This window comes from Carassius auratus, chromosome 8 (assembly GCF_003368295.1).
Source record: "Carassius auratus strain Wakin chromosome 8, ASM336829v1, whole genome shotgun sequence".
Lineage (NCBI taxonomy): Eukaryota > Metazoa > Chordata > Actinopteri > Cypriniformes > Cyprinidae > Carassius > Carassius auratus.
In genome coordinates this window covers 21,582,335-21,603,275 of record NC_039250.1, presented here as the reverse complement: position 1 = coordinate 21,603,275, position 20,941 = coordinate 21,582,335, and the positions used below count along the sequence as shown (strand labels likewise).

Genomic DNA, 20,941 nt, shown 5'->3' with positions numbered 1-20,941 from the left:
TTTTCAACGCAAAAGTTTAGATACGATCACTCATTTAAATTCCAACAGGCTCTAGTGTACTGTTTAATTAGCTAGAAACATATTTAAAGACATGTTACTATTTGTATATGTACGAATAAGCAAAACGTCATTTTGAAAGAAAAAAAATTCTGAAAGAATAAAGTGTGTTTAGTGTGCAGTAGCTTGATTGATCTTGGGCTATTAGTTGGTCATTAAGCCAATGTTGTAAGGACATTACTCTCTGTATTCACAAGTGTCGCTGTCTCTTTTTACAGGTGCCTACCTTGTTCCATACTTCATCCTTCTTATCCTTATTGGCATCCCACTCTTCTTCTTGGAGCTGGCGGTTGGGCAGAGGATTCGTCGAGGGAGCATAGGAGTCTGGAATTATGTTTGTCCACGACTCGGTGGCATTGGAGTGTCCAGCCTGATGGTGAGTGAATGATGTTCTGGTGAAAGTAGTGGACTGAAACACAAGACACAAATGAGCAGTCACTCAGATGTATGTTCTTTTCTTGACTGAGATCATGTTGCTTCATTTGGTTCATGAGTAAACAATGAAATCAGTTGTGTGTGAATATGGTTGCGTTTAAATTGGTTTTAATGACATTGACTTGTGAGTGCCTGGTGCATGTCAGCTCAGATTGGGTAATTGATACAGTTTGAGATCCTTGTTCGTATGCTAATGTTTCAATACAACGAGAAGCCTGTAAGTTCCAAACAAATTTCAGTGTTCTAAAAGCTCTAGCAGAAGCATTTGTTTTTGGTGTGTCACTAGCCTAAAAGTGCTAATTTACCAGCCATTCTGTGCTGACTCATCCATTACTACTCTGTTCTCTGATCAGTTTAATATGAGCACAGTCACACAACCTATCAGATGGGTTTCGATCTGAAAATATCACTCTGCCTGAACATTTAATAGATCCATTTTCAGCCCCAGCTGCACCTGGACTTTCTGGTTTCCTGTCCTTGTATAAGCTGCTGTGCTTTGGAGATACTTTAGCAAGTCAGCGAGTATGTAAGGCCTTTTGGGAGATGTTGGTTATATACCATAAGCCAAAGCACTGGGGTGGAAATCTGGTTATTGTGTAAATGCTGTTTAATCAGCAGTTTCTTGGGAATGGCTTTCTCATTAGTAACAGAATGAGCTGAATACATATTATATATACAGATGCTGCATATATAAAACATTATCAGCATTGTAATTTAAATTATTTGATTATATATATATTTTATTAAATATTGTTGATATTATGTCCATGAATTAAAATAATTGTTTAATTATATTTTTTATTAAATGTAATTAATATGTAATTACATACAGTTACTTATTAGAATATTAAATGTCCTATTAATCAAGATGAATTTAATTGAAAATTAACATTTTGTATTGTATTTAGTATTTGGTATGTAGTCTTAATGAGTCTATTGGGTTTAATTGACTTCAGATTGGGAATTGACCTTAATCATGTTAACCTTCTACACAAAGGCAATGAAAGAACATGCAAGGAAAGCCATTTTCAAAACAATAGGCCTTTATTAAAACAGCCCAACAGTTAAAATGAACACTCATGGACTAAATGTGGCTGTTCTGCTGCAGCCGCTGCTATTAATACCCATGAAGCTACAGCAGAAGGAATGTGCTTCAATTATTCACTAACTCAACGTGCTGTGGGCCTGTGACATCGCTAAGAACCGTTACTGCTCTGTTGCAGACTGCAGGGATAGATTTGCCGTTAACAGGCATGCATCGCCAAATCCTGAACAAACACGGTATTTCAGCACACAGAACACATTCGCTTGTGTTCGAATTCTGTTTATGGACCGTATAAATGAAGTAAGGCTATTGAGTTTTAGGAGTTAAAACACTTCTGATCATATATCAGACTCAGTCTGGTGCACATCAGTGCTATACAACTGCCGGGAAGAGCTACTCTGACTGAAATGTACTGTAAAATGACTAACCACAACTTGCTTTTCAACATTGCATGTAGGGTTGGATAAATCTGAAATAGATGATGCAACAATACCAAACTAAACTGGCATGTTGCTGTCATTATTTCTGTTTGTCCAATATAAATATTTATTTCAAAGCCATGCAAGAGACACAAGAAATCATTCCCAGAAGATTCCCAGAAGGTGCCAGACAAGTTAGATTGGATTTTGCCACCTAGATTGCTATTTTCAGTGCACAGTATGGCTCAGATGTTCAAGTAAACAGTTTAAAGTCAGGCAAAATAAGCCTTAGACTAGACGAAACCTTACCAGGGGACAGTTTATGATCAATATTACCCCTAAAAATGTTTATAGTTGTTTACAATATCCTTTGTTTTTTTCTTTCTCTCATTCTACAGGTGTGTGGTTTTGTGGGTCTGTACTATAATGTGATTATCGGCTGGAGCATCTTCTACTTTTTTCAGTCGTTTCAGTATCCTTTGCCCTGGAGCGAGTGCCCCATCAGGAGGAACGGCAGCCAAGCCAGTGAGTGCTCTGCAGTTTCTCACATAATGACTAGAAAAATTGGAGTCGTGTTGTTTTATTTGGTACAACACTTTGCCTAATGAAATAAAATGTGACACAGCAAGAAGCGTCTTGCTTCCATCACAGTCAAAGCTGTAGAAATATGTAGTATCATCCATTAATTGCGTTTTGATGACAACAGATGACTTTGATAAAGTTGTAGTCTGTAATGCAGCACTATTTGCGGCTTTTATAGCACTGAAGTGGATAGTTCACCCAGAAATGAAAATTCTGTCATCATTTACTCAACTTCATGTCATTCCAACCCTGAATGGGTTTCTTTCTTAGATTAAACATTAAAGAAGATATTTGAAAAATGCAGGTAATAAAACAGTCGATGGTCCCCATTTCTATCCATACTATTGTCAATGGGGACCAATAATTTTTCAAAATATCTTCTTTTGTGTTCAGCATAAGAAAGAAATTCATACAGGTTTGGAACGACATGAGGTTGAGTAAATGATAACAAAATTACAAATTTTGTGTTGAACTATTAACCTACCTTTAAAGGATATTCCACCCTATAAACATCATGCACCTTGTCGCATTTCCTAAACCGCTCTTCATGAGCTTCCCAGACTTCCCAGCATGCCCTGCGGCAGTGTCCCCTGGTCAAGAGCTAGACAGAGGCTGAGACCTGCAGTCAGTCTCACTCTCCAGCTCACTAAGACTAGATACATGTAGACATGCAGCTTAAGTGGGCACAGCACACTACAAAAATCCAAATAAAACCCAAAACTATTATATTCTAGCATAAATTCAAACTCTATTTGCGGTCTTTATGTAGTACAAACTTTAAAAAATTGCTATATATGCTAAATGGTATTGATTAAAAGCCTTAAATCCTTTAGTACACAATGTTTCTTGGATACAGTTTGACTTCTACCTTTCCAGGATACTCTACTATGCTGTTAGAAGCAGTATTTGGAGATTTCCATAGCACTGGCAGTGTTCTCCGCTGAAAATATTGGCAGGTCACCAGCATGTGTGTTGTGTTTTGGATACTGGTTTTCCACCAGGTTTGGATTCGGCCTTTGGAAAAGTATCAGTATTCATATTAATGATCTCGATTCTCAAGCAGTACAGCAAGATTCCCTTAGCAAATCACTTTTACGAGTTTATTTTCTTTTTTTAGTTAAAAGAAAGTTAAAAGAAATGGGTGCTGCCCTGTATAATAGACAGCATTAGAATGAAGGGAATTTATTTAATACAGAATGTAAGCAGAAATGAACTGGAATCAAATCTATTTGAAATGGCAGTCTAATGAATCATAATCAAATCCTTAGAAAAACAATCGGATCTTTTCCACAAAGTCATCAAATAGTCAGTGGTATATTAATAGACATGGGCTTAATTTTGTCCCTCTGGTGTTCCTTTGTCTGGTTAGTTGTGGAGCCTGAGTGTGAGAAGAGCTCAGCAACCACGTACTTCTGGTACCGCGAGACCCTGAACATCACCAGCACAATCGCAGACAGCGGGGGTCTGAACTGGAGGATGACTCTGTCGCTTCTGGCTGCCTGGATAATTGTCTGCCTGGCTGTAATAAAAGGCATTCAGTCTTCTGGGAAGGTGAGATAATGAAATGAGAATCGACTTAGTTGAGAAACGCATACATTTTTGGATAGCTTGAAGGCACAATCTGCAGATGCCGAGTTCTCAAGCTCTTCTGAACAATTAAACAATCACGATGTGCAATCATGATGATTTTCTCAGAGCGGAACGTTTGCTTTCTCCTTGATGCAAATTCAAGGTGTGATGGTGCATCATTAACAAACACACGATTTACAGAGAAATGCTTGTTTACCAGCATCACCGTGTCTGAACAACAAGGACACAGAGTTCTCTATAGATCTACATTTCGGTTAATCTCATCAAGCCAGAGCTTCACCATCTGTTCAGATCATGTAACTAAAAAAAACCCTCTGTAAACCTCTGCAGTTCTTAGGTTTACATTACATTTCTTAGTTAATTAGTTAATAGTAATTTGATATTTGTTTATTTTTGGTAACATCAGGGTTGAAACCAACCAAAAAGATGAGAAAAGAATGCATTTTTAACTCAAGGTTTATAGTTATGAACAAAGAAGTATTTATAATGTGCTAAAGTTAAGTCCTGTTGTAATAAATTCTAGCAAAATCATTAACACACAGTTATTGTTTTCTAAGAAATGTCAATGTCATGTTAAAATCATTGTAAAAGACTTGAACGAAGACATATTTACAGTTGTTCTACTATGTTTGCACAGGTGATGTACTTCAGCTCTCTATTTCCATACGTGGTGCTCTTTTGCTTCCTGGTGAGAGGGATGTTTCTTAAAGGAGCTGTTGACGGCATTGCTCACATGTTCACACCAAAGGTAAGGAGTGTGTACACGTGTGCTGATTTTAAACACGTGATATTTTGGAAATCCAGATTAAGGTTGTAGTTTTTGAAACTAAAGAACAAATTTCATGCAATGTAAGCAAAGCTTTAAGATAGAAGATTCAGCAATTTAAAAATAAAGGTTCTGCATCTAAAAATTGCGCCCTGTCGGGTGGTTGGACTCCCTCTTGTGGAATACTTGGGATACTTCACATCAAATTCACTTTAAAAAGAATGCTTCTATTACCAAACATTAGAAACAACTGAAGGCCTTCAGCTATGTTGGCACTGTTCATTTCAAACTTTCTTTTAAATGTATTTCATTTTAGCTGGAGATCATGTTGGAGCCGCAGGTGTGGCGTGAAGCTGCCACTCAAGTCTTCTTTGCTCTTGGTCTGGGTTTCGGTGGAGTCATCGCGTTTTCCAGCTACAATAAGAGAGACAACAACTGCCATTTTGATGCCGTGCTGGTCTCCGTCATCAACTTCGTGACCTCTATACTGGCCACACTCGTGGTGTTTGCTGTGCTGGGTTTCAAAGCCAACGTCATGAACGAGAAATGTGTGGTGGAGTACGTATGACCTCTTAATATGTCTATTTCTCTCATAAAGGGATCATTTTTGTGATTGGATTAAGTTACACTTTCCACTGTAAAATAATATCCGTGCTTCATTCTTTAAATCTAAACGAGGAAGCTGGATTTTGAGGTCATCCAGCAGCCTCATGTCTGTGTTGTTCTCTTTTAGGAATGCCGAGAAGATTCTGGGCTACTTGAACTCAAATGTGCTGAGTCAGGATCTCATCCCCCCTCATGTGAACTTCTCCCACCTCACCACGTCCGACTATGCCGAGATGTACGGCATAATAAAGATTGTGAAAGAGGACAGTTTTGCGCAGCTGGGGCTGCAGCCGTGTCTGCTGGAGGATGAGCTCAATAAGGCAGGTGTTCAGCCCATGAGCTGTCTGCTTTCTTTCACAGGTTTCAGCTAAGCCATTTTGCATGGATAAAACTTACATTTAGACTTGGGATTTATTTATTTATTTGCCAAGCGCAGTAGCCAAAAATGTCTATTATGATCATTTATTTTAATTAATCATAATACTATGGAATTAATTGTACTTTTCAAGCTATTTATGAACTTAAGAGCAATTTTGCACAATTTTTATTTGATTACAGCTTTAGGGTTCATGTATCCAGTATCAGTATCAGCTAAGTTTTGGCAAAAGAAAACGGGACATTCATTTATCAGTCTATTTTTCTGGGTTGTGTACAGTTCTAATTTAAATGAAAAATGAAAACGGGTTGGAAGCAAAAGTACACTGACCTTTTAGTATAGCTTTTTCACTTCTGGTTTATTTTCAGTTTGTGCTTTCAGTTTAGTCTTATTTTTCATCTTTACTCTGACTGTTAGTTTTAGTGTTTCATCATTTCACTTTATTATTTTTAGCTGTGATATTTTTGTGTTTAGTGTGTTAAATGGTACCAGGGTTACATTTCTCAGGGCTGTGTTGTGGTAACCTATCTTTAATTTTTTTATTTAAACAATAATAACACAGCATTTTGTCGCTCATCAGGCTGTTCAAGGCACCGGTCTGGCTTTTATTGCCTTCACTGAGGCCATGACCCATTTTCCTGCTTCTCCCTTCTGGTCTGTCATGTTTTTCTTCATGCTGATAAACCTGGGCCTGGGTAGCATGATTGGCACCATGACTGGCATCACCACACCCATTCTGGATACTTTCAAAATTCGGAAAGAGATCCTCACAGGTGAGAGCTCCTGGTTTCTTCTTTTTTTTTTCTGTGAATATATTATAATTGTGATTCTGGGCCACTTTTATGTGGCAATAAGTAACCTGCATAATCTTGTATTTCCTGCAGTGGGCTGCTGTATTGTGGCTTTTTTTTGCGGCTTGCTGTTTGTCCAGCGTTCAGGGAACTACTTCGTTACCATGTTTGATGACTATTCTGCTGGTCTGCCCCTCACCCTTGTGGTGATCCTGGAGAATATATCTGTAGCTTGGATCTATGGCACCAAGAGGTTGGCAAATTCACTTACTATGCTTGCAAAGTTCATGCTTCGAAAATAGGACTGTATCTCTGAAATCAGATCTCCTCCTTGTCTGTTCTTGCTAACACCAAATATAGTCTCCTTGCAGTTCAGTTCATTTTTGCCTTGTGTCTGATATCGATCAACATTGTAATTCTGCATGCTTTGCGGCGTTCATCAGGTTCATGCAGGATCTGGAAGACATGCTGGGTTTCAGACCATACTCGGTTTACTTCTACCTGTGGAAGTATGTGTCTCCAGTGTGTCTGCTCGTACTGATTTCTGCCAGTGTGGTAGAGATGGCCATCAGCCCTCCGGGATACAATGCCTGGGTGCAAGATCTGGTTAGTTACACACTAGTCTGTCTAGTCCTTTTCTCTCTCCCATCCTATTCCTGTTCCCAAAGTACACCCTGCTCAGCCATTAAAAAACATATAGATGTCCATTGTTTGATATTATTTTTTATATTCAGTTGGCTATTTTATTAAGTATCATTTGAATATTATTTGATTACATTTTATATATATATTTTTAAATATATTTTGTGGTAGTTTATATTAATAGCCCTAGTTTAAATATGTGGGTCAGTTCCCTGTCTTTATTATGTGTATATTCAATTACATCTAGGCAATGTCTGAATTGATACACTACTTTACAAAGGTTTGGTTGGTAAGATTTTTAAATGGTTTTGAAAGAAGTTTCTTGAACTCATCAAGGCTACGTTTATTTGATCAAGATACAGTAATGCTGTGAGATAATATTACAATTTAAAATAACAGTTTTCTTTTTTTATATATTTAAAAATGTCATTTATTCCTGACAATTCTGAAGCATTACTCCAGTCTTCAGTGTCACATGATCCTTCAGAAATCATTTTAATATGCCGATTTGGTGCCAAAGAAACTTTTTTTTATAATTGTGATGCATTATACTTTTGTAGAAACTGATACTTTATTGCAGGATTCCTTGAAAGTTCAAAAGAACAGCATTTATTTGAAATAGAAATCTTCAAATAAAAGTATTCATTTCTTTTTTTTAAATCTGACCCCAAACTTTTGAATCGTAGAGCATGTATTTTTTAAGAAAGAAGTTAGCCATCAATTTTTGACTTGATATTTTGCTGACATTTAAATATGAAAATATTATTCAAGGACTGTATTATTTCACTTTGTGAATTCTATCTCCTCTATAATCAGGCCACGGAGAGGTTTCAGAGTTATCCTACCTGGGCACTAGTCATGTGTTTCGCTCTGATCATTGTGGCCATGCTTCCTCTTCCGTTGGTCTTTATTGCCCGTCACTTCAACTGGCTCCCAGACGGCTCCAACAAGCTGTCCGTCTCCTACCGCAAGAGCCTGGCAAAGGAGGCTTCCACCCTGGAAGATGAGACAAGGTTCATCCTTGGGAAGAACCCCAGCGAAGCCCCTTCTCCCATGCCCAGCCACAGGGCCTATCTGGGCCCCGGCAGCACCTCTCCTGTGGAGCTCATCACCAACTCTACCTCCATCAGCGGATATGGCAGTGGTTACCAGACTAACCCCGCCCCTCCCAAATCTGAGTCATGATCCTCCAACCCACCAACCAGAGACAAGACGGAAAGAGAAAGAAGATGCTGAACAGATGAGAAGGTCCTAGCGTTGGTCACACCTTAACCCAAGCCATCCAAAGGAGCAGGACCACAAGAAAACAGACAGAAAGAAAGATCCTTCCTAGACACGTTCCCCATGGCCCAATTATTCATGCAGACTACAGATGTTGGTCTGAAGGTGAAAGAGAGCCTGAAGCTTTCAGATCAAAATGTAAGATGGCTTATTTGTTGAGTTGGTAAGTTTTTTTTTTTTTTTTTTTGCATACATGTAAATATGTAAACTCTTAGAAAGTTGAAGCATTCAAGCTTCAGGTCTGGTCTCTGTGACTTGTTTGGGGTCATAGGGATAGTGAGAGCTGAGCTGATAGTTGTCGCTCAGGTTAAGGTGTTACCAATGCTTTTAAAATTTAGACATCTTACAAAATGTGCCAGAAATTTCATTTAAACTCCTCTTTAGAGCTCATAAAGGGACACGACTCAGAGGGGCTCCGAGAAACTATAGCTTTCACTTCTTATAATGAGCCCTCTACTGGATATTATGTAAGTGTCACTGTTAAATACAGACCACCTGAGAGTAGAGTGAATTGATAGCTTGATTTCTGTTAATACAACAGTACATCAACAGTCATGTCCACATCTCAGCACAAGAGGGCGACATATGTATTCATACACAACGCACATATACATGTAGTCTCAGTGCAGTATCAAATATATACAGTATAATTGTCAGGTTCAGGCTGTCTTTGCTACTGGATTTAAGTTAAATTTTTGGAAAGTTTTACCTAGATGTTTTTATTTTTTATAATCAAAACAAATGTGACTGCCTAATGAGAGGTGATTTCCACACAGCACAAGAAATGACATTTTCAGGATGCAACAAGGGGTGGCGTTTGAGCCAAGTTAACTCCACCAAGCACAATAACTAGATTTGAATAAATTACACATTATTTAAATGGAATAAATATTTTGTAATTTTCATTTCAGAAGTGGCAATAATAATAATGAAAGAGTGGCATTTCCTGCCGTTGTGAGGCTTGCATTAAAGCCCAGTTCTAAAGCGGTGGAGAAATCTGTATTTGCTGTGTTATTAACTTCTGTTTTCATACTTTAACTATTTTAGGCCCATTTAATTATTTAAAGTTATATTTATAATGAATACAGTGAGCTGTATATTATGAGGTCATTTGTGTGTATCTGATATTTTAAGACTTTTTTGGGGGAGGGAGAAACATTTCAACAAAATGCCACACAAATGACCTCTTAAATTACAAACACTGCGAAGATTATTATTTTATTAACAAATAGTTATATATAAACACACTATCAGTCTAAAGTTTGTGGTTAGTACTATTTTTTTAAGAAGTGAATTATTTTATTTAGCAAGGATGCATTAAATAGATCTAAATTGTCAGTAAATACATTAAAATAGATTGCAAAATGTAATATTTTACAGTATTACAGTTTTTTCTTGCTTTTGTCAAATAATGCAGCATTGGTAAGCATTGGAGACTTTCAAAAACATAAAACTAATTCTGACCCCAAACTTTTGAATGATAGCTTGTGTGATATTTTTCGGAGTCTTCTTTCTTTTTTTCTCTCTAAAAAATATAGTACACAAAAACAGGCCATACATATATGTCTGAAATCTTTATAAGGTAACATTTTGAGCTGGAAGAAGAGGACCAGTTTTCTTGAGGAACCAAAGTATAGTAATGTAGTAAAGTAATGTGTAGTTCCTTTATATAGTGTGGAGTGAATCCTGTGAAGACTGCCTAATGCGATTGAGAACTGCTGCCCTTAAAACTCACTGCCTAATAATCTGTAAGCCTAAACATGCTCTCTGTTTTAGTTTGCTGTATGTGTTCATAATAGATACACTTGTTCTAATGAAAGGGATTCATTTTCAGTATTTGTTCCAGTAAGAATAGATTCTGGGAGCTGAAGAGGGCTGGAGAGTTGAGGGGAAAGTGTGAAAGCGAGTGGGACAGGAGTTGTTGGTCTTATTAAAACCCTGATGAGTACAGCAGCAAAGCTTTTGATCATCCAGCTGCTTGTAGCTTTTGAGTTTTTCATAAAGGCTGCTGAGGTAAAAATAGACACGGACTAGACTGGTTACCCAGGGGAACCTGTGTCAGAAACAGCACGGCTGCATGTTAATGAGTCCTCCTTGGGTGTGTGTGTGTGTGTGTGTGTGTGTGTGTGTGTTGAGGAGGGGTTTCAAGATGTTCCTGTAATGCCCTCATTGTATCCCTAGCAACCACTGCATTTCACAGCAACAATGGGGAAATAATTTAAAGGGACAGCTGACCTAAAAACGGTTCTTTCTCTCTGTCATCATTTACTCATTGTTGCTCCAAACCCATGTGACTCTCTTGCTTCTATGGAGCATAACATATTAATTTACTTAATAATATATTGGTTGTTTTTTTCTAACCAGTGAAAGTGAGCAGGGATTGGGACTGTCAAGCTTTTAAAAAAAGCTTCTTTAGCCATATTATAGCTTTGTGAAAGAAATGTAAGTAATTATTCACAACGACAGTTTTTGCCTCCATTGTAGTGCGTCATTCAAATGTGTTGTTTTGGAGTTTGACACCTCCAGTCCCCATTCACTTCCATTGTTCATTTTGATATTTCCCTACATTCTTTGAAACTTCTTTTGTGTTTCACATTTCGAAACAGACACATGGGTTTAAAACAAAATGAGTAAGTCAATGATGATTAATGAGTTTTCATTTTTGGATGGGTTTGGCCTGCACTAAGATAGATTGTGAACGCTATTTACTGAAAGAAACTCAGAAATACATGAAGCCCTCTAGACAAGAATTGTGCCCTTAACAAGATGAGATGATATTATCGATGATATCACATTGATTCATAAATCAGGACAGATAGATTAAAATTTTACTTGCACAATTTGTTTGTTGTAGTGTAGTTGTCCAGTGTATGTGGTAAAAATCAATAACGTTAATGTTGCTCCTGCAATAGCACAAGATTGTCCACAAGGTGTCGCTGTTTGCCGTTGATTAGTGTGATGAAGGCGTGTCTATGTGCCCCGTCGATGAGAACAGCTGTTGCCTCTCATTATCGCGTATACTCTAATGGTTAGTGTTAAACATATATTGTTTGTTTTGTTGTTGATTACTTGTGGCAGTTTTGGGTTTGTGCACTTTACTTTCTCTAGACAAGAGGCCCCAGAGCTGCATCTCACAAGCACAAAACGACACTAGGATTGTTTAAACTACACTGACAGATGCAACTTCAGTTGGGGTATTGGCAGTCAAGTGAAATTTGAATTTGTGACCCCTCACACTGAAATAATAATATTAAAAAAATCTAGTCACAACAGCTCATATTCAAACTGAAATCCCCCCAAAATTGTTCCTAGTTTTTATAACAACAAGTTACTAACAAAACCGACAGAAAAGATCTGTCCAATTAAAATCTCCTCCGTGGGCAGCTTGGATATTATATTGTACAACAGGGGGTCTATGACCCCTAGAAGGTCCACAACAGAACAGCAGGCCAATTATATATTTTTGCTAAAATATGCATTAAACAAAAATGCAATATTAAGTTAACTTCAACCAAAGTCAAAGCTAAGAAACTAAAGTTCAGACAAATGATCCATTCTCCCACATTACATACATTGTTAGCATTTCAAATCAAGATTAAAAACAAACAAATCTTTTAATAGTTGATACACTAAACTAACCCAAACAAACTAATAACAAATGTATTTATGTCAATTTATAAATATTCTTATTTATTGTCAGATAATGCATTAGCTAATGTTATCCAAGACTAGCATTAACATTAAATGAGGTATTTTTGATTTTATGCATCATTTTACATAATGAAATAAGGATCCAGGTATATATATATATATATATATATATATTAATATCAAGGTTAAGCTTCTTTATGAGTCTTAGTAAAGATATTCATTGCTCTTTCATAACCATCTGCACTCCCAGACTGAGGTCAGTGAACCTTCTGACCTTCCTCTTTATATCTCAGAAACGGTCAGATATTTTACATAAGTCAATGTTTTTCTATGACAATATCCCTGAACACAACAGTATTTGAAAAGACAATATAAATGAATGAACAGAGCACAAATAACCAATCAAGGCACAAGCATAAACAAAAGCAAACATGCTTAAAAGTACAATTCATTTTTTCTAAATGTTTTAGGGACTCGAGTGCACCTTTAAAAGGCTGCATTAGCACAAAGCCAAGCACAACATTCAACAGCATGATCTGAACATGCATTACAGTGCATTATGTACACGCATTAAAATGCTTACTCTAACTTTTTTGGTTGGGAAGCAATAATCATATCACTCATATCATTTATACTCCGCAGAGATGGTAAGCGTATGCCTCTCTCTCTATATAATGGTCACAGATAGTGGTTACAGATTACAGTTGTACATCCTGCTGTGAAGACATGCAGCAGGAATTCATTAATACATAATCGCAAATGCTCTCGGTTCAAATGGCATGTGTTCACTACAATCTTTAGAGATATTGATCAGACTCAACTACTGAGATTAATCCATTAAATGTCTTAGACGATCTGGTATTACATGGCACATTCTTATCTTTCTGAAGCACAGACACAACTGCACTTTTATTTTGCCCTTTATTTTGCAGCTCTGAGACCTCTTGAAACAAACCTAGCTCTAGCGTAAACGTTGAGCCATATTTAAGTTGACTACAACTGAAGAAATGTACAAGCATCTCTTTCTTTTCCAAGAGGTGCTGGAGGCCATAATGTTTGTGAGCAAAGTGCTATAATGTATATTTATGTACATTGTGATTCTGAATATTATATCTGTAAATATCGGTGTACATTTTGTTAAACGAACGGTAAGAAATCTATGAAAGGCAAACAGGTGAATTCTTGTAACACTGCTGTGTATGATATTGTTGTACAGTTAAAGCGTAGAATATTTAACTATTTTGTACATTGTGTAATAGTGTACTGTATCTGTTGTGTATGAGGGTAGTGTCTGTTGTATCAAGTGTGTGTGTGTGTGTGTGTGTGTGTGTGTGAAAAAACAAAGCTGTTTTATTTTTGCTATTTTGATGTCGTGAGTCTCTTACCTCCCTTAATTCACCTCCAGCTGTGAGTTTTGGTTCCTCTGTGAACATGACTCGATCATTCGTGTGTTCACGCCGTAAAGATTGTTGGTTAGTGCACTGAACTGAAATTCTCTTTTACGCTTTTAATGTAAATGTTGTTTTATTATCTGATGTGGACGTCAGCTTATCAGCACCTTCTGTACTGTACGCTCCTCTGGCCTTAGTATCCGCAGTTTTTTTTTTGTTTGCTGCTTCTAGAATTCGTCAAAATGTTCAAGCACTTTTTACGTTTAGTCCGACTATATTCAGCTCAATCATTATTAGTAGTGTTAGATTATTGTAAGGTACACCCAGCTGGGACATTTCCGCACTTTGTGTCTCAAAAATATATGAGCACTAAAGAGGAAAGTCAAAAATAGAGTACTTTGCACTCTGGAAGTGCGCCTGTAATCATTAGAATTATACTTGATGTGAATGTAAACATATTTTTAATCCCCCAAAGTACTGTGAGTTTAGTAAGAAGGACACAGATGAAATGTGTACTATTACCCTCCAGTCTACACTTGTGTACTGTGCTAGTCTTAGATTTATAAGCAATATTTCTGCAGGCATTTCATTTGGTTGGATGTTGGTGGGATGGTCTGTGAGGCCACAGGAAGTTACTGCTACTCTGAGAGTAGCGGCGTTGGAGGGCTTCACTGCTAAAGAAGAGCAATGCTCTTAAAACTTTAGTCAAACCCTATTCTGTTGGGTGATAGCACATTCAGATCACTAGCCACAGTAAACTGTTAGCTATACAAGGACTATTTTAATGTCTCAGTGTCATTGATATTGTACAGTATTTCCGATTCACTTTGGAAAACGCTGAGTTATGAATATTAAATATGGACCATCGTAAAAACGAACAATAAAAAGTTGGTTCTCACGCTGAATGTGTGTCTCTGATTTGTTCTTTGAGTTGTTACTAATCAAGTTGTTTTCATTCAAGATATTAGCAAGGTGTTTGTTTCTCTGGTGTGAGTCATCTGTGTTGAGCGGTTGCCAGATCCATTAACAGACTGAAAAGGTTTCGGCCACAACTTGGTAAAAGCCAGTACAAAAAAAAAAAAAAAAAAAAAAAAAGGCCACCTTCAAACCTGATACACTCAGGATGAAAGGGTGCCAAAAAGCCCTATTTTCAGTATTTGTGCTTAAGCTATATAGTTTTAAAAGAAGAAAAATGGAAGGCTTAAAATAAAGCTTGGGTACAGAATGATACTTTTATACAGCAAGGACAGGAAAGGCATTTGAATCTTTTCTAGACATTTCAAAATTTGTTTCCACAAAACCATTAGGCAGCACAAACGTAAATTTTAATGGTCATAAGATATATTACTCGAACACCAAATCAGCAGATTAGAATGATTTCTGAAGATCACGTGACACTGAAGACTGGAGTCACAGGAATAAATTAAATTTTAAAAGATATTCAAATAAAAATATAACTTTTTAGTTTTTTGATTTAGTGAAACATTTTATTATATGTTAATTTCATTTTTTTATATCTTATATATTAAATAAATAAATAAAAAATGTAAAAAGGTGTTAAGGGAATAAATGCACCATTTTACTTCCTCTTTATTTGATAAAAAGTTAAGAAGAGTTTAGTGATTTTCCATGGAAAATAAGTGTCAATTTTAGAAAGAGACTGTAGAACAGAAGCATCAAGGACTGAGACCCCTGTACAGTCCCACCACATCCTGTCTCTGAAGTGAATCTCTGTCCAGCTGAGCAGTGTGAAGCCAGAGGTCCTTCCTCTTGAAGGAAGTGATGCGGAAGTCAAACTGAAATTGACATTCAAGCAATGAATGTCTACAGACCAATTAGATAAAAGATAGCTCTTACATCCCAAGAGTTTCTCAACAAGAGGCCCATGGAAAGATGTTCAAGGCATTATTCAAATTATGAAACATAAAAAGTAACTTAAAATACAAATATAAGAATTGTTAAAATATTTAAATAATATAAACGTTTTTGGTGCACTGAACAGCTTATTAAATTCTGTTCCTTTAAACGAAAAAGTGAAAATTAGCTGAAAACCCTTAGGCCATCCAAGGTGTAGATTAATTAGTTTCTTCATCGGAAAAGATTTGGAGAAATTTAGCATTACATCACTTGCCCATGAATTGATCCTCTGCAGTGAACGGGTGCCGTCAGAATGGGTAAAACAGCGGATAAAAACATCACAATGATTCCACACGAATCCAGTCCATCAATCAACATTTTATAAAGTGAAAAAGCTGCATGTCTGTAACAAAAGAAATCCTTCCTTATGATGGTTTAAACTTCATAAGAGTCCTCCACCCATAATATTGCTTCTCTGTTGAAGAAATGATCTTGTCTGAATCAGGAGAGAAATATGCACAAATCAAGCACGGTTTACAAATGGAAAACAGCCCAAATCAGTTGTAAACAAATGGGGATGGACTTTTTTCCCCTGAACGAACCATTATAAAGTTAGCAACAGTTTGAAGTTAAAGTATATTACTGCATTTTGTTCCTTACGAACATGCAGCTTTTCACTTTACAAGACCTTGTGAGATACAGAACATTGACTGCAGAGGATCCATTGGTGAGCGTGTGATGTATTGTTTCATTTACAGTACCCAAAGTTGAAAAGAAAACAAAATCAAAAAGTTTAGTTGGATGGTACTTTGTGTGTTTATACCCGTAAGCACATGTACTGTACATGTAATGCTCCTTAGTCAAGCTCTCATTGTATTATTGAGGGCTGAAATACTAATCTAGTCACTAATCTATTTTTTATCTGTCTCTCAGTTGGCTTTTACAGTCATTAAGGAAATTAAGTAGAATATTTGCTTAAACTTCCCCCAAACGACTTTCAAGAGGCTGCCGTCACAGTCACATGGGCCAATGTAGCCTTTAACTGTTGCACTGAGTATTGTCTACTTTTGATTGTACTGTGTGTTAAGTTGTAGTGTTTTTAATATCCCAGATGTTTTGGTATGAAAGGAGATGCCATAAGAAGACAGTCCAGATTCAGCATGTGGGTATGCGTTTCTGTTTTAGGGGGCAGACCCCTCTCACTCTCCACTTCGTACACCCTTGTTTCATCAATATCCTGTAAACAGATGTTTCCTCCATCACAGGCCTGAGACACAGCCGCACTTGCTATAGCTAGCTTTTCTCACACCCACTCACACAAACAGTGGTAAATCTTAATTATAGAACAGGACATCGACGTCCGTCAGCAGATGTTTACTTGGCTGAGATGCAGCTTCCTATTTTCCCATCACATTCTACCTGATATAGCATCAGCCCCTCAAGAGCACAAATAAAAGACATTTAAAAATGTCTTAGCAATGAAACTCAATTAATAATATATATATATATATATATATATATATATATATATATATATATACTTTTGCTTCCTTTGTTTCTTCCAAATTTTTTCAGTATTCAAAGGGTCGAGTTTGTTCAATACAGTAGGATATAAACATGTCAATAACAATATCTTTTCTTGATATTATGGGAAAACATAAGTCCATCCTTTAAGCATTTAAAAGTTTTTAAAATCTATATATAAAAACAACCTTGCATAAGATACTGTGACTTGTTTCAAGAGAATATATTCTAAATTACATTTCTCCTTCCTTATTTGTGGTTTTGTCTTGTTTGTAATGCATTTTACAACATCATCGGTTTAGATTTTAAAACATCATCTGTCTGTGTTAAGCAAAACTGACTAGTCCAGTCTTCAATGTCAAATGAACTTTCAGAAAAAAATAAATCTAATATTCTGATCTGGTGCTTAAATTACTTCTTTTTGTTTCTCATCAATGTTGAAGACAGTTGTGCTGACTTATGTTTGTAGAAAATGGGGAAAAAACAAAGGAAAAGAATAAGTGAAACAAGGCAGCAGGTGAATCAGGAAGAGGAGTGCTTTATCCCTGTTTGTCTCTGTTGGTGATTGCTGCATGATTTTTCCAGCGTAAGCGAGCTAGAAGAGGAGTGAGGAGACCGCTGGGCCATTGTTTTCCTCAGCCCAGGGGAGTGATGATCTTGGGTTGAGTCATTGTGAAAAGAGGCCTGAGCCAAGAATGTGTGCAAACGACACGTTTCCTGCACCTGCACGCTTACACCTCACACTCCTCCGTATTCTTCACACTCTCACAGACAGTGTCAGACACAGAGAGAGACTATCTGGTGCTAGCTATGACAAACAAAAATAGGACTCAACTTCTGTCCAAGTAGAACAATACTGATCCAGCATATATATATATATATATATATAAAAAAATCCTATTGTAGTCCTTTTCTGCTTTCTGTCCTGATTTCATTTCTGCTTTTCTGATGAAACTCATTCTTGCAGACTGCTCAAATATTTATGCGGAAAAAAATTAATAAAATATTATATTATATATATATATATATATATATATATATAATAAAGTATATTCATACTATGGGTTTCATCAGAAAAGGACAGCTTGAAAGGTATAGCTTGATCACACACTGATATTAATCCAGATATTCATAATTTATCATGAACCTTTCTACCGCTGTAGAAAAGTTCCTCACCACACTCTTTACACACTAGAAATGTTATGGAGTCAAAAGAATTTGAAACAACCCCCCAAAAAGCTCACAAAATGATTTAACGGTTGGCCTACATGCAACTAAAGAAAATAAACCTCCCCAAAATGTTGTTGTACAGCACTTTGGCACAACTCTGTTGCTTTTAAATGTGCTATAGAAATACATTTTGACTTGATTTTAAAACGCCCAAAATCAGTCATACCTCAAGGGTCCTGCTTTGCAATAAGACTCCTTTTTTTTTTTTTTGTATTATTGTTCCTCGCATTTGCTCATAAAACTACTGTACATTAAGGCATTTAATTAAAGGTGATGATTGAGACCATGGGCCATCACAATCCAGCACCTCTCTTCCACTCTCCATTGACAGGGTGGTCTGAATGAGTGTTTGCTGTGTGCCACGAACCCTTTAAACCAGTGTTTTTAAACCAGAGTAATAAGGGCAAGATGACATCCAGAAACATATCATCCTTTTTGAACTCACTGTGACAAAGGAGAAAACCACACCTGAGCTGAAGTAAGGTAAAGGACTCATTTTCATGCCAAAGGTCTTCTTGTTCATCTTGAAATATCTGTAGGCTGTTAAAAAAAAAAAAAATAAAAATAAAAAAAATAAAATAAAAAGTGTTTTCAGACATTCAGTAATACAGTCAATTTGATGTACTGACACTAGATGAGAACAAAACTTGAATTGAACGGAGCAGAACAATGCCTTCTGCTTTATAGATTATCAAATAGATCAAACTTGAATTTTACAACATCAATATTATTGAACTGAATCAACTCTGAACTTGAGCTGATTGACAACAATATTCTCTTCAAAGCTGCAGCTACTAAACACTGAACTTGTTTTATAACACTTTATAGACTTCACATAGTGAACTAAACTGAACTACCAAGTAGGGCTGTAGCTATCGAATATTTTAGTAATCGAGTATTCTACCAAAAAATTCCATCGATTAATCGAGTAATCTGATAAAATGTGTTTTTGTTTAATTAAAGTGCAATATTCATTATGCAAGAGAAAATAAGACTCGTGGGTCTCTTAAATTGAACAACTTAGTTTCCTTTTTTAGAAATTTTATTTTTTTATTTTTTAAATGCATAGAATGCAATGCATACATCAAAAATAAACATTTAATTATTACCCATTGTTTCTCTGTCTGTACTTGTACTGTGAACAATGACAATAAAGTTGACAGATGAATTAAGTGCATTTAAGTGCCATTCAGTTGGGTTTTAAATAAAGCATTTTCTGAGATGCACATTAAACACATAAAACATTAATTTAATTATCTTTTAATTATTGAAAATTAACTTAACTTTTTGGTAAACAAAGAGGATTTACTATTTAAAATAAAACACGGAAGAAATGTTGTGTGATGAAACCTTAAAAAAACAAAAACAATGTTTGATCAGTCTTTAACCGGACTTTTATTTTGACGGGTTGGCGTACCTTTACAGTTCTGTGTGTGTGATGTGACGCTAGTTCTACTCAAATCAAACGGTCAAATGCTCATGAAGTGACTGTCAGAGCAGTTCTGGAGATGTTGTTCATATGTTCTCGTCTTATTTAGTGACACAGCAGACGCTGAATTCACCGCGAGCTTCATGCGCGCTTCCGTGTGTTTAATGAATGAAGACGTGCTTCTGCTCAATTCATTAACAAAGACACGCAGAACATGCAGGATTCAGATTTAAATAGACTGTTCCGGCGTAATATTTACAGATATTAGTCCATATCGTGACTTGATGTATTTGCAATGACCTATTTTTGATTAATTCATTCAAAATTTAGCAAATTCCGTGCCATTCCGCGTTAAACTGTAAATCTGTTTTTATGACTGGATTCCGCGATTCCCTCCGCGTTTTCTGCATCGCAGAAATCATAGGGCCCTAGTTGTGGTATGCCAGCTGCAATGGACACACGCCAAGACGTTCTCTTTACGTTTTCCCTCAAATCAAAACACTGCTGACTCCTTGCAGTATGCGATTTCAGACTCGGCCACTGATCTAGATCAGTGGACTCAGCACTTGTGTCTCCTTCCGCTTTTTTGGGTGACGTACTGTAAACGCGTTGTGTCACATTAAAAAAATAATTGCGAAAGAAGCTGACGTGAGATTTAAAATAAATTAAAAGAGGCTTCGAGGCAGAGGAATTTGCCTCGATCATTTTTTGTAATCGAGTTACTCGAGGAATCGTTTCAGCCCTACTACCAAGTGAGGCTGAATAATGTACGTGCAACAGATGCTTTACAGCAAAACTTGCATTGGTACTGTAAAGGTGCTGCAAAATCTCATTTTATCAAGAAGGTAAAAAAAATAAATTTATTTTATTGTTAACAGTTACTGTTAATATAGATTTTATTTTTTTATTTTTTAGACCCTTAAGGCTTGAGGTGTAGACTACATACGATTTACAATCACATTAGGCATATAAAATAACTCATGAAAATAATACAAAAATATCTTACCTGATCACAGTGTGGTCAATTGGGTAGCCCATATGCAAACATTATATCCAGCACTTCAGGCTCATAATTTCACATTTGTCTTCTTGGAAGTTTGAAAAGATCCCAGCAAAGTCAGTGCTCAAATTGGCATTTGCACTTTCTGCAGTCAAACAAAGATTTCCATATGAACTCAAAAATGTATTTATTTTGTGCATGTGTAGGAGTCTGTATGAAAGTGTGTGTGCCTACGTGTGTGTGTCAGTTTTAACAGCACACATTCTCAT

The 20,941-nt window shown here is 36.5% G+C and overlaps 1 protein-coding gene and 1 long non-coding RNA gene across 2 annotated transcripts in view; one reads left to right on the top strand and one right to left on the bottom strand.

The window, feature by feature from the left end:
• Positions 1-8,789, top strand: part of LOC113107616 (sodium-dependent neutral amino acid transporter SLC6A17-like) — a 22,545-nt gene extending 13,756 nt beyond the window's left edge. Inside the window, exons 3-12 of the mRNA XM_026270256.1 lie at positions 276-433; positions 2,355-2,481; positions 3,908-4,089; positions 4,766-4,876; positions 5,211-5,452; positions 5,628-5,820; positions 6,457-6,649; positions 6,761-6,920; positions 7,111-7,273; positions 8,126-8,789. Coding sequence (XP_026126041.1) covers positions 276-433; positions 2,355-2,481; positions 3,908-4,089; positions 4,766-4,876; positions 5,211-5,452; positions 5,628-5,820; positions 6,457-6,649; positions 6,761-6,920; positions 7,111-7,273; positions 8,126-8,494 — 1,898 coding nt within the window. The 3' untranslated portion in view covers positions 8,495-8,789. The remainder of the gene's footprint in view (positions 1-275; positions 434-2,354; positions 2,482-3,907; positions 4,090-4,765; positions 4,877-5,210; positions 5,453-5,627; positions 5,821-6,456; positions 6,650-6,760; positions 6,921-7,110; positions 7,274-8,125) is intronic.
• LOC113107617 (uncharacterized) lies at positions 432-20,941 on the bottom strand. Its single transcript, XR_003292685.1, has 3 exons — positions 20,679-20,941; positions 18,712-18,783; positions 432-466 (listed from the first exon to the last, which is right to left on the bottom strand). It is a non-coding gene; the product is annotated as an uncharacterized LOC113107617 (long non-coding RNA).